The 14543-nt window shown below is 37.4% G+C and overlaps 1 protein-coding gene across 1 annotated transcript in view; it reads right to left on the reverse strand.

Moving 5' to 3' along the window:
- Positions 1–1392: 1392 nt before the first annotated feature.
- LOC126235419 (NFX1-type zinc finger-containing protein 1-like) overlaps positions 1393–14543 on the reverse strand; it is a 47436-nt gene continuing 34285 nt past the window's right edge. Inside the window, exon 2 of the mRNA XM_049944142.1 lies at positions 1393–4048. Within this exon, the coding sequence (XP_049800099.1) occupies positions 1393–4023 (2631 nt within the window). The 5' untranslated portion in view covers positions 4024–4048. The remainder of the gene's footprint in view (positions 4049–14543) is intronic.

Consider the following 14543-nt stretch of genomic DNA (forward strand, 5'->3'; position numbering starts at 1 on the left):
TTCTGGATTTGCATTTTTGGAAAAAAAAATTCTGTAAATTATAAAAAAAAAATAGTTCAAAAGGTGACAGTAAAATAACTTTGATAGATATGTCCTAACGGAGGATACCATTGTAATCATAAAGCAATTATCTTTCAAATAAAATAAACTATAACAAAATTCGCATCTTCAAAATGGTGTTCGCAGTGTCATCTTTGGAGGCCTGTACCCTGGGGCAGGAATTTTTTTGGAGAAAACAAAAAAAAATGTGTGTTTCTTACTTACTCCTGAATTTTAACATATGCTAAATTCAATAACATCTGAGACTATGAAGGCAACCCCCCTGCCTGAAATAATACATCTGGGATGAAATTTGAAGAGGTGTGACAAAATATGTGAATACTTTGAAGATAATGAACAGATAGGAATATTAACAGCATGCTTAATTCAATCATTCATGTTTATAAATTTATTTTCTGAGCTCTGCATTTAGGCATCTCACAAGCACCATGAGATTCCGCCATTAATTACTTTTCATTGCAAGCACACATGCTCTTTAACAAGCACTCTGTACTCCATATGGGAAAAATTAATGACAAAGTATCTCTTGCTTGTATTATAGTGTAATTTTGTTAAAATATATAGGTTAATGGCATTTTGTGTCTTAGAGTCTCAGTTTCCACAAGTCAGAACAAGCCATTTGAGTTACATTGTATAAAGAACAAAATAACACTATGCAATTAATTTAAATATTTCATTTGACAAATGGACAGACTCTGGACACGATGACGCTGACTGATCAGGGAAATTCAGAAATCTCTTATCATGTATTTGTAGGGTACAGCATGAGACTATCAAAATGGCCACATAATATTTAAAGCATATGGGATTACTGTAAAACAAAAAATTGCCATGTGGTTTGACTGAGCAATGGTTGAGAGCCAGACAACAAATCTAATACTTTTTCTTTCTTTTTTCCTAGTACATATTATAACTTTCACTCAGGCAGTACTTAGTGTTTGTGAAACTACATCATGGTTAACAATCTGCTCTAACTATAATTTGTCTCATATCTGGCTGGAGGAGTATAGTGAGGATAGATGTGAGCATACGAAATTTAATGGTACCCCACATTACATAACAATGTAAGGTTAGTTATTGAGTCAATCTCTACCTCCATCACTCGTTTGGTTTATCTCGGTGAGAACCAAGAATAAATTAATTACTTGTAAATAATACAACTGTAATTAGGTAATTTACATAACACATGTAGCTACTGATGTAAAAACAGTGGTGGTGATACAAATTTACATGAAGGATTGTCTTTCTTGAAGGAGTTGTTGAAGATTGTGGATAGGCACAGTGTAACAAGTCTAACTGACAAAAAGTATGTTTTTATGTATAAATAAAATATTACCTGTAAAGGCCCACACAATACATCCACAACTGCTGATATTTCACATAATCTTCTATGTTAGCTCCACAATTTTCCAGCCGCTGTTTATAGTGCTGAACATCCATAATAAGATGTGATAGATCCAGGGCATATTTTAATTTTATTGTGTCTACTGTTTGCATTATCAGACCATATTCATCACTGAATAAATCAGCATTGTTGTAATCATCTTCATACTCATCTTCAAAATCATTATCACTATCATTATTGTTTTCACAAGGTAAATCTTCAAGAATTGAAATATTACCAGCATTAGGATCATCCTGCTGAAACAGACTATCTGGATTTTCATGTCCATCTCCCTTCAACCATTCAATGAAAATCTCATCACTGACTATGTGATCAACCATAAACGATCCAAGCTGTTCAACAGTAATTCCCATTTCCTTCAAAGAAGAAATGCTGATTATCGTATTGTTGTCAGCAATTCTCTCTAGATGTTCTTGCAAAGAACGAATTTGACTAATAACATTTTGCATTTCAAAGATTATCTCCCTGCTAGATATTGCAGACACGCTCACCACACGATTCCGTCGAACTTCTTTCAGATTGTATTCCTCTAGAGCTTCTGACTGTGACTGGCCACCAACGCGAATTATTTTTCCTGTGTATTTTAAAGTTCCTTCAAGGACTTGGTCCAATGCATGGTTAGTGTAGCACACCACAAGAATAGGTCTACGGTTTGTGTTCCAAACAATTTGGTTGTCAAGAAAAGTTTTTATTATCTTCAAACCAAGAAAAGTTTTTCCTGTTCCTGGTGGACCCTGTATTATAACGAAATCCTTGGTCAAAGCAGTTCGGAATGACTTATACTGTGAAATGTCCAACTTCAATTCATCTTCTGTAGGCCAAGTGTCCATTTCAGTTATAGGTACTTTGAACTTGCCAATTTTGTATATTACTGGATCAGATTTTGCACGTATGTACTGGGGCAAAGCCACTTCTGTAATTCCATCAACAATATAACGCTTCATTGGAAATGCAGCAAAGGGCATAGTCTGCAATGCATTTAATACCTGTCGGTATGGTTCAAAATAAACTTCACTTTCTGCCACTGTATATGCTCTTTCGAATATAGTAATATCTATCCCGTCAATAAGTTCAACGACAACACAACCATTTTCTAGTTGTTTCTTGTCCCTCTTAAGAACTGTACCGAAAAAGAAGGTACCAAAATTGTCATGGGTAAAACACAACAATGAACCAAACATAAAACGTTTGGAATGCTCCCAAGGAACATTTCTCAGTTTCTTTTTAGTATCAAAATTTAGTACCACACCTATTTTTTCTTTAACAGTCACAGTATTTAAAAATAAAGCATCATGATATATTCGCACATTTTCAATCCTCTTAAATCTTTTCTGCCCTTGGAGAGAATGTTCCGTATACTGTGATATACCCTCACGTAAGGGGCCCACAAAATCTTCCCACAGCAAGCGAAACTGAACATCTAGGTAATGTTCAACATCAATATATGCTCCCTTGATGATGCTAGGTCGTAAAAATGGTTTACTAGCAAAATCTTCAGCAGTGGGGAATATGCTACAGTATCTGAAATTATCAGGGGGCTGCAAATATTGAACCTGCCCCATTTTGCTACTTTGTTTTATTGAACTACGTTCATTTTCTTCTATCAAACTTCTAAGCTGGGCCTTAAGACATTCGAACTTCTTCTTAATATCATCACAGTTTATACTTTGGTACCTTTGCGCACCTTCTATGGACAATTCAGTCATAACAAAGAGATTCTTGAACTTTTCACATGCTGTCTGTGGAAGCACATTAACAACTGTTGCATAAAATATTAGAAGATTTTCTAAGAATGGAAGTATCTTAGACTTCCTTGAGTGGTGTTCTGTTGGGACCTTGTTCATTTCTTTTTCTAGTTGGCTTAAGAAGTGTGGTTTGCATGCTGCAATCAAAACAGTTGTTTTGTTGCGTTGGAAACCAACTACACACACTTTTTCAGCAAGTAGCCTTAATGTAAGGTGTATTACATCTGGGGACATTTCTTTTTTTAAAAATTCAGTGAATCCTATTTTGGAGCTTGCTAATTTTACAACTACTTCCATTGGATCTTTTTCAAGAAGGTTTTCCAGAAATTTATATCCAGTTCCTTTAATTGATGTAGAAGATTTCTGCCTGTCTTCAAATTGTGATTTATTCCTAATAAACTTAAAAGGAGTTTCATCTGAACCTTTTCCACCAACTCTCATATTATTTTTTTCTGAATTAGAGAGACTGTCATGAGACTTCCATCGATCAGCACTTTGTCTTTGCCCTTCATCCAGGGGCAAAAGACTGGAATTTCCAGGGTGACTTGCACTGGTTCCAAAACACTGTGGAAAATTTCCAACTTTCAATTTTGAAGGTAATCTGCTGTGAACATTTGATTCTACAATACTCTTTTTTCTCTCGTAGTTTCCTTGCCTTGTTGGCACAGTAGTAGAAGAAAGTCTGTCTTGCCTCCTCTCTTTGGGTTCAAATTTGTTTTGTGGAAGAGACTTATGTTCTGTTTTGTGTTCTGTTCTGCTTTCTCTATTGGCATTGTCAAGTGCAGAGAAAAGTTTGTCTGACAAACTTTCCATAATGCTTGCCCCAACTCACAAAGTCCTGTAACAAATTAAAATAATACAATTAGAAACTGCACTACCAAAACAATGTAAATAAAACGCACGCACGTGCACACACACACACACACACACACAGTGTTTGGAGAAAATACAATTTGAAATGATTTCCACAAGACTTATTTTTCTAGTGTTCCTGACGCAACAGCTAAATGTGATGTCCACAACAGTCACCTTAGTACATTTTATTTACCTAATTGGCAGACACACTGCAGTTTTCCATTAACAAAACACTTACTCTGTCAGGAATTTATTTAATATTCATATTTTTTCTATTTTTATAGTATCTTATCAGAGAGCCAAGATCTGCTGACTACATACTTTGACAGGACCTATGCTACCAGCCCAACATTTGAAGGCTTTCAACTTTGTTGTGCCCATGTACTGTGATTTTGAAAACTAAACTAATTCATAGATTGGTGATGATCAATTCATTTTCCTGTTTTGTATTCTGAGACTTCCCTTGACCAAGATTTTGAAAGTCAATACGTCAAACCAAAAAAATGGAGAGAATTTATATTGTCTTTTGGAAGGTTTACTACAAACAAACAAATATTTACTAGCATAGTAAAGAAATAAGGCTTTTCATTTTACAAAAGGTACAAACTATTAATGAAGAGCTTCATTACATTTTACACGTGAATGTAAAAATATTCTAACATTGGTTCTAACATTCATGTTCTCTTTTTATATTTACATAGCTTTTTTTGTGAAGAACTGACAAGACATTCTAGTAACTTAGACTACAGACAAGGAAGAATATATAAAATACAGATTTGACTGGCATGAATTATGTTTGTCAGACACCTGACATGGCAAAGGGAAATATCACTACAGTAACTGCACTAATGGTATATTATTAACCTCTAGTATGGTGAGGTTTCTCTCAAGAAAACATACAAATACATCAAACATACGGCACAGTACAAATAAAACTTTGATGGATTGAACTGAATGAGAATAAACAATTTAAACTATAACTCAATATCTTCACAAACATCCCTTGTTTTTCACATAATGAAAATATAAGAACACCGCTTCAACCTATCACCTATTAGCAATTCCGCAATGACAAGCAAGTTTGATCATTGGAGAGGTGATGACAGATGAATACTGTATACTACAGTTATCACACATAAACTACTTCATTACTAATATGAAGATATTACATGTAATCAGAAGAGTTGATTTTTCACAACAATGAAGAATAATTATTCATCTGCTTACACTGTACTATACAGTCAGTAATAACTACGAAAACAAGCTAATTTGTTATGAAGTAAGTGTTTTCCTCATATGCTTGCATAATTATTACATCAATGCACAGAATTTGGGTTTGATTTTGGAGACAAAAAGTTCCAAAAGTGCACTTTATCATAGTGTAGTGTACTCTCCACCATCTATTGAAAAGAGCAACCCATTAATATTTTTGTGTGCATACAGTGCAGTAGCAGTTTGCTATTTTTGTCTCCCATATTCCATTTTTTAGGGGGGCAGGGGAAGGGGGAGGAAGGGAGCGGAGTGTCCAAAACAGTGGAGATCACAAGTGCCCTTGTCATAACTATTTACCAAATGAATTTGAAATCAATAATACTCAGAGCCTCATCGACTGGAGCAGAGGGATAGCTAAAAACAATCATTTCCCCTTTGAGGAGGTTGCTCAAATGGTGAAAATTAAATTTCCTTCACCCTACTACTGTGCAAATAAAAAAAAAAAAAAAAAACAGGATCTACAGCTCATGCTGTATCTGCTAAAAAACCTGATAATTCAGATGGCAAACTTATATTAAAACATAAACGGTTATAAAATTGGCACTGGATTGGAAAATGATGCACTGTCCATAGTTGGTTGCAGTAACTACAGAGAGATGCGGGGTCTCCACTTAGCAAATAAAGGTGACTGAAACAAACAACAGTGCCCAATATGCATCCTAGCTAAACGTATTTCCTCACAACAAGAGGGGCGAGAGGAGGTCATGCAAGCAATTGGGAAGTGTTTAATTTCCCAGAGTTTGTTCCCATATGGAGAAGACCAGTGTTCATGCCAGAGTGACACAATGTTCCTATGAGCGACAATACAGAGATCATCTGAAGGGACAGAATAGCTAAAAGGCCTATGAATTTAGACTGCAGCATCGGCAGCTGCATTGGCAGCTTTATTCCCCTGCATTCCATGACCAGGGACTCGCACGAATATCATATTGGCTCCAGCATCAGTGAGCGAGTCAGCACATAAAACACAACTCAGAAGCCTGTGTCATCGGACGTATTGGGTGGCCTGATAGAGGGCAGAACATTCTGCAGTAAAAATCAAGCCCCATATTCCTTGTGCATAATTTAATCATTTACATTTTGCAGCACAGCAAAAAAAAAGATATAATGAAGTACTTCATCAAGTGACTATCTGATAATGCACTACAGGAAAGCAAGCTAACACAGAGATGGCTTACCTGAACATTCAGTGCAGGAACCGATACAGACTAAAATCTCTACTTATGGTTTGTTTGATGAACAGTTTGAAATCAATTCTTCCGAATTCTTGCAATTATAAGGGTGCCAAAAATGAATAATCAGCTGTATATAACTGCGCAGAAATAATCTTTCACTACATTCACTTGGCTGCCTCATGTCACCGTGCCCAGCATTTAGAGGTGTGTAACAGTTAGTACGACCATTCTTTCTCACAAGGAAGATATCACAACAATCTTTGATAGACAGCATTTTATCTGACTTCATACTACATTTATCACATTACAAAGTTAAAATAATGAGGACATAATAAACTGACATAGTCAAAAATACAAAGCACAACAGCCAACAGCACATAAAGTCTGTATATCACTCACTCATTCTTTGTTTTATCTAGCTGGGTCAGATGTATCTTTTGTCAACATTTTAGGCCAAGTGCACATTTGGAAATGTTTAATACAGTGAGAATGTTCAATTGGTTGCAGCAGCTATGTAGAGATGAAGAAACCTGCATAGGATAGACGAGTTTGGAGAGCTGCATGAAACCAGTCTCAGGCTGAAAAACACAACAAAATGTGAGGTCCCAGCAGTATTAAGCCACATACACACTTCTGTTGGAAACACTGCCTTCTGCGATGTTTTGCAAATGTTTCCAACCTCGTTTCTTGTCTCAACTTCTGTCCACACTGGCGGCAAACATTTCTCGTTGTGTGTTCACGCCGTCTGCACTGCTCTTTGTATTATTGTGTTTGTATCATCTGCTGCTGCATTATGTCTGGTGTCGAGGAAACTATAATGATATGTGATGCTGCATTATTAATACTAGAAGGTTTACACAAACAAAATGAAAGGCGTCCTCGTTGTTTGTGGAGAAAAACATTCTCTAGAAGAACTGGCGGGAATAACTTTCTACGTGAGCTGAGTATGGAAGACGTCTCTGGCTTCCGTAACTTCACTCAGATGTCATCTGTCGATTTTGAAAATCTGGCAAATATGATAGCACCATAGCACCATTTGTTTCAAAAAAAGATAAAAATTTCAGGAAAGTGATTTCAGTCAACCAAAGGCTTGCAGTTACTCTTCGTTTTCTGGCAACAGGAGATACATTTCAGAGCCTTGCGTATTTATTTCACGTTTCGAAGCAAGCAATATCTCTAACAGTACCTGAAATATGTGGAGCTCTGGTGGAAGTATTGAAGGATGTAAAGGTAAGTAAATGAAAAACACCGTTAAATAAGCATCTTTTCAAAATGTTATTATTTGTCAATTACATTATAGACCTCATCAAACACAACATCTTCAATAGTGTTACCAGTGTCTACATAACTTGTAAATATGACAGGGGAATAGCTATTTGATGATGATGGCCCTGCCACATTCATACCCACTGTCGACTGCTGCCTTTCCAAATATGCTACATGCTGTTTCGTTAATACTTCATTAAGCAAAGCGATTGTTTTTGCTCTTTGCAACTCTGGCAATTTCTGCAACACTGATGCCACATACTGACCACATGTACTACATTCATCGCTCTTATTATTTTCTGGTTTTTGCAGCACTTTTGTTAACAATTGAGACGCAATCTTTTAGGGTTGCTGCATATCTTCTTTCTCACCCACTCTTCTGATTTTTTGTAGCGGAGGACTGGAAGGTCCAGCCACATCCTTTTCATCTTCATTTCTGACCTCTGGTTAATGTACGAAAACCTGAAATCAAATTTCTTTCTTTCAGATACCGGCGGCTGAAAACGACTGGCTTAAAACAGCTTATTGGTTCTCACAGATTCTTCAGTTCCCCCATTGTGTCGGAGCAGTTGATGGGAAACATATCGTGTTACAGTGCCCTATTGGTAGTGGAAGTGAATAATATAATTATAAAGGTTCATTCAGCATTGTGCTGCTTGCTGTCGTTGATGCCAGTTACAACTTTTTGTATGCAGATATATGCTACCAAGGCAGAATATCAAATGGTGGTGTGTTCAAAAATGCGAACATAAGTGAGTTAATTAACAAAAAGAAACTAAACTTGCCACAAGCTGCATGTTTGCCAGGTGGCACAAAGGCCCTACCATATGTTTTTGCAGCAGACGATGCTTTTCCTTTACAGAAAAATATTATGAAACCCTACCGAGGAAAACATGTTATAGGTTCAAAAGAGAGAGTTTTTAATTACAAACTTTCTAGGGCCAGAATGGTTGCTGAGAACACTTTCGGCATTATGGCTTCAGTTTTTCCATGTGCTAGAAAACCTATGTTGCTACAAACGCAAATAAAAACAAACAAGCATAATTTTCGTACCTCATTTTCCATAGTATCTGTTGTCTCCTTCGACTCATAAACACCATCTAAGAACTGTAGCAGTCGATAGCTGAAACAGTTGGAATCATATGCAGTGTCTGCACCACTACCAGATGGTCTGCTGGAAACCATTTTTCTTTTCTCACGCCTGTAAGCAACCAAGGACGATCGCATCTTTTTCTCTACACTTTCCTTGTCTGTGCCAAAAGCTGCTGCAATTTTTGCAAGTGCATCATGTATTTTAACACTGTTTTTATATTCCTTGCTCCGGATGTTCCGTAAGCAATCCTCCCCCTGGTACATGGCAATTAAATCAACAATTTGTTGCCTTGATCACTCCATTATTTTAGAAAAATAAAGCAAAAATGACACTATAGTAAACACAACACCACTTAACAGTAGACGACACATACACACACATACATGCTAGCAACGTGCAACGGTGACAAGTGGTAGCTAGCCTGAAACATTGTTTCCTTTGATCTGTACCAACACTGCTACAGATAGATGTTTCTGTGTTTTGAAACATGTTTCCAAACATCAGGCTCAGTGTGTATGTGACTTTAGGTGTTTTTCATTCAAAACCTCTCTCCACCACAGGCAAATCCTACTTCACATATTTGGGTAAGCAACTACAGCATGGATATTGTGCTCTGATTGGACAAAGAGCTATCTTTCAATAAACGGGAGCTGTGCAATTAAATTTTAGTTGCTCCATGTGAAAGTATAGAAGTGAAGCCATGTGACTGCCTCCTGTATCTGCATGCACAGACACACTTATGACCTCATGATCTTACGTTTGAGCTCCAATACAGAGCAGACAGCCTTAGACCATCTGCCTCTACACTATCTCTCTCATTCTGACTTTGTCCTAAAAATGTCAACATTTCCTTCCACTATCTTTAACTTCTGCCACCTACTTCTGTTGCAATTGAGACTGAAATCCAGCGTAAGACACATTCCTAGAAGCTCTTGATGGAACTCTCTAAACTGACTCTGACACAAATTCAGCGTAAGACACATTCCTAGAAGCTCCTGATGGAACTCTCTAAACTGACTCTGACACAACCACCTACTCCCTCCTGTTCACATCTCGCTCAGCATTCTGTACAAGTAGATGCAATAAACAACACTGTTACAAACAGTTACACACCAACTGCTTCATACCGGTAGTATTTTGTCATACATGAATCAACAGATAAGTTCCCACCTCAACAATATTTTCTAGTTCTTTGATAATATTTGTATTTTCTTTCCATGGCAGTCTGCTCAGTCGTATCTGGTGTGTCTATTCTAGCATTGGAAAATCCAGAATGGACTATGACAATATTATATCTAAAAACAAAGATGATGTGACTTACCAAATGAAAGTTCTGGCAGGTCGACAGACACACAAACAAACACAAACATACACACAAAATTCAAGCTTTCGCAACAAACTGTTGCCTCATCAGGAAAGAGGGAAGGAGAGGGAAAGACGAAAGGATGTGGGTTTTAAGGGAGAGGGTAAGGAGTCATTCCAATCCCGGGAGCGGAAAGACTTACCTTAGGGGGAAAAAAGGATGGGTATACACTCGCACACACACATATCCATCCAAATGGAGGGGTAAAATACGAGCTACCAAACACAAACACCGTTTTAACATACTTAATTTTGTTATTAATGAATATGCTTTAACTACTTATTATCATATGAAGCTAATCAAAAAGTTTCAAACTTCTCAAAATGAGCACCACAGTAATATGTAACATTTATGTTCGATATGACTAGACATAAACTTATCTGATAATTAAAACACTGTCCCTACCTTGATCAAAAAATTTTTCTCATACTGCCATTAAAATCTGGTATCAACTAATGGAAATCAAAATACATTCATAGATAGTACAACACTTGCATGTATGTAATAATATTTTTTGCTCTACAGTGCCGTGCCATACATGAAAGAGCATAGAAAATGGCATTAATTTAACTACTAGTTATGAAAAGATGAAAAAAGTTGTGGGATACCTCCTAATATCATGTCATAACTCCTTTTTCCTGCTATAGTGCAGCAACTCGATGTAGCATGGAGACAACAGGTCATTGGTAGTCCTCTGCAGAAATATTGAGCCATGCTGCATCTATAGCCATCCATAGTTGCGAAAGTGTTGCCAGTGAAGGAATTTGTGCACAGACTAAACTCTTGCTTATGTCCCAAAAATGTTCGATGGGATTCATGTTGGCGATCTGGGTGGCCAAATCATTCACATGAAATGTCCAGAATATTCTTCAAACCAATAATGAATAACTGGCCCAACGACCTTGTGCATTGTCATCCATAAAATACCGACATTGTTTGGGGACATGAAGTCCTTGAATAGCTGCAAATGGTCTCCCAGGAGACAAACATAACAATTTCCAATCAACTGGACCAGAGGACTCAGTCTATTCTGTGTAAAAACACAGCCCATACCATTATGGAACCATCACCAGCTTGCACAGTGCCTTGTTCACAACTTGAGTCCGTGGCTTTGTGTGGTGGGTGTGCCACTGACTAACCCTACCATCAGCTCTTACCGACTTAAGTATCAGAACTCATCTGACCAGGCCACAGTTTTCCAGTCATCTAGGGTACAACTGATACGGTCATGAGTCCAGCAGAGGCACTGCAGGCAATGTTGTGCTGTTAGAAAAGACGCTCACATTGCTTGTCTGCTGCCATAGCCTATTAACAGCAAATTTCGCTGCACTGTCCAAATGGATATGTTTGTCAAACATCCCAAATTGATTTTTTGCAATAATTCATAGAGTATTGTTTGTCTATTAGCACTGAAAACTCTTGCAAATGCCACTGCTGTCGGTCATTAAGTGAAGACCACTGGCCGCTGCATCATCCATGGTGAGAAGTAATGCCTGAAATTTGGTATTCTCGGCACACTTTTGACATTGTGCATCTCTGAATATTGAATTCGCTACAGATTTCTGAAATGGAATGTCCCATGCATCTAGCTCCAACTATCACTCTGCATTCAAAGTCTGCTAATTCTCATTGTGCAGTCATAATTATGTCTGAAACCTACGAATCACCTGAGTGTAAATGACTGCTCCACTGCCCTTTTGTACACTGTGTAAGCAATACTACTGCCATCTGTATAAGGGCATATCACTATCCCATGACTTTTATCACCTCTGTGTGTGATTATACATACCCAGTGCCCGTTCTGACAATGTGTAACAGTAATCAGTATATATAGGCATGATGATATTTTAACTTTGATGTTGTGTTTACAACCTCAAGTCAACAACAGCTGAAATTTTTTCCCACTGGAATAACTGGAGACATGATAAAAATAAATTTTAGGCTGCCATTAAGTGATACATTTCAAAAGTTTAGCAAAAGATGGAAGTGAACCAGATATCTTAACAATAGCAGGCAATGGTGCCACCTACAGAATCACAGCAACCAATTAAAAATCTACTCAATCACATAAATACGTTTATCATATAAAGATGATTAGTATAATTTTTTCCTTGCTGTTTCTGTTGTACGGTGTCCAAACTTCACACAAAATCACATGGTTCTTGCCAAAACAGCTCTGATGCTGCAATATCAATTACGATAGAAAGGAAGCACTTTCTGGACATCAGATTCACGTTGTGCATATAGCTCTCTTAATCCGTTAACTGATACGATATCCATTTGGGAACCTGTCTTTGCAATGCAATTTTTTTATTTGTAATTACTTCTGCAGCAACTGTTACTATTTTGCATAGTTGTCTAAAACTTTGTCAAGCAAGTGCATTGACTATTACTCAGCTGTTGTTAAATGAGTGAACTGCACAGGATTATTTGTGTGAAGAAGTTACATTTTTCGGAGCTACAAGAGAATAATATTTTCAAAACAACATAAGTTATATTATTGTGCAAATAACTTCCAGCCCATATGTACTAGCATTTTCTGTAATGGTTTTAGAAGATACGTATCGATCTCTCTCTCTCTCTCTCTCTCTCTCTCTCTCTCTCTCTCTCTCTCCCTGCCCCCCCCCCCCCCCCCCAGGCTTATTTTATTTTCCCATTAGGGCTCTCTGAATTTCGATCCCCACTTGAGACTCCAGGTTCCACCTAAAACAACACCTTGTTTTTCTTCTCCCCGGGCAAAATGGGCGACCCTATAAATCATTTCCTATAAGGTAAATTGAAGACATTGGTCATGCAGGCTGTTGCAAGAAGAAAATGAAAGCTAATATCACTTCTAACTGAATAAATGAAGATGCAACTTACATAATACCTACCCAGATCTAGCAGAAATAACAGTAGTGATGCCATTTGGTAGTAGCACTAAAGGGAAAGTCTGCAGTTGTTTGCTTTGAATTATTTGTTGATGAACTAGTACTGAACTTGATTGTCATTGGAAGTGTCCAATATACTAATAGAACAATAACAAACTTGATCCAATGAATGCATAAAGAGCTTCTTGGGTATACTGCTTTTCACTGGATACCATGTCCCACAGGTAAAGCTACATTGGAATGAAGATGAAGACTTCGATATTAGGTTTGTATGACAGCTTGAGGCAAGAAGATACCTGGAAATCAAGTTCCACCTTCACTTCATTGATGACACTCATCTGTACAGAATCCTAGCATACAAAAGAGATAAACTTCTAAAAATTCTTCCCTTGACCCACTTCCTGAATAAGATTTTCATGAAATTTCGTTTTTTCTGACAGCCTGAGAATGTGATGAGCAAACAGTCTGGTATTAATGACACTATATTTGAAACTATTCAATCCCTGGAAACCAGTGAGACACAGAATGAAACAGTGGGTCATGTACTGTTCCCACCATCTACAGCCTCGCGAATGAAAATAATCCACTGCTCCAATCCAGAATACAGGTGAATACAGGGTTATAAATACAAAATCAAATAGGGGTAATGCAGGAGTAGATTTAATAAAAAAAAATAGGAGTAGGAAAAGGGAGAGAAGGAAACATAGTAGGTGAATATGGATTGGGGCTAAGAAATGAAAGAGGAAGCTGTCTGGTAGAATTTTGCACAGAGCACAACTTAATCATAGCTAACACTTGGTTCAAGAATCATAAAAGAAGGTTGTATACATGGAAGAAGCCTGGAGATCCTAAAAGGTATCAGATAGATTATATAATGGTAAGACAGAGATTTAGGAACCAGGTTTTAAATTGTAAGACATTTCCAGGGGCAGATGTGGACTCTGACCACAATCTATTGGTTATGAATTGTAGAATAAACTGAAGAAAGGTGGGAATTTAAGGAGATGGGACCTGGATGAACTGACTAAACCAGAGGTTGTACAGAGCTTCAGGGAGAGCACAGGGGAACAATTGACAGGAATGGGGGAAAGAAATACAGTAGAAGAAGAATGGGTAGCTCTGAGGGATGAAGTAGTGAAGGCAGCAGAGGATCAAGTAGGTAAAAAGACGAGGGCAAGTAGAAATCCTTGGGTAACAGAAGAAATATTTAATTTAATTGATGAAAGGAGAAAATGTAAAAATGCAGTAAATGAAGCAGGCAAAAAGGAATACAAACGTCTCAAAAATGAGATCGACAGGAAGTGCAAAATGGCTAAGCAGGGATGGCTAGAGGACAAATGTAAGGATGTAGAGGCTTATCTCACTAGGGGTAAGATAGATACTGCCTACAGGAAAATTAAAGAGATCTTTGGAGAAAAGAGAACCACTTGTATGAATAT

The sequence above is a fragment of the Schistocerca nitens genome, chromosome 2 (genome assembly GCF_023898315.1).
Source record: "Schistocerca nitens isolate TAMUIC-IGC-003100 chromosome 2, iqSchNite1.1, whole genome shotgun sequence".
Lineage (NCBI taxonomy): Eukaryota > Metazoa > Arthropoda > Insecta > Orthoptera > Acrididae > Schistocerca > Schistocerca nitens.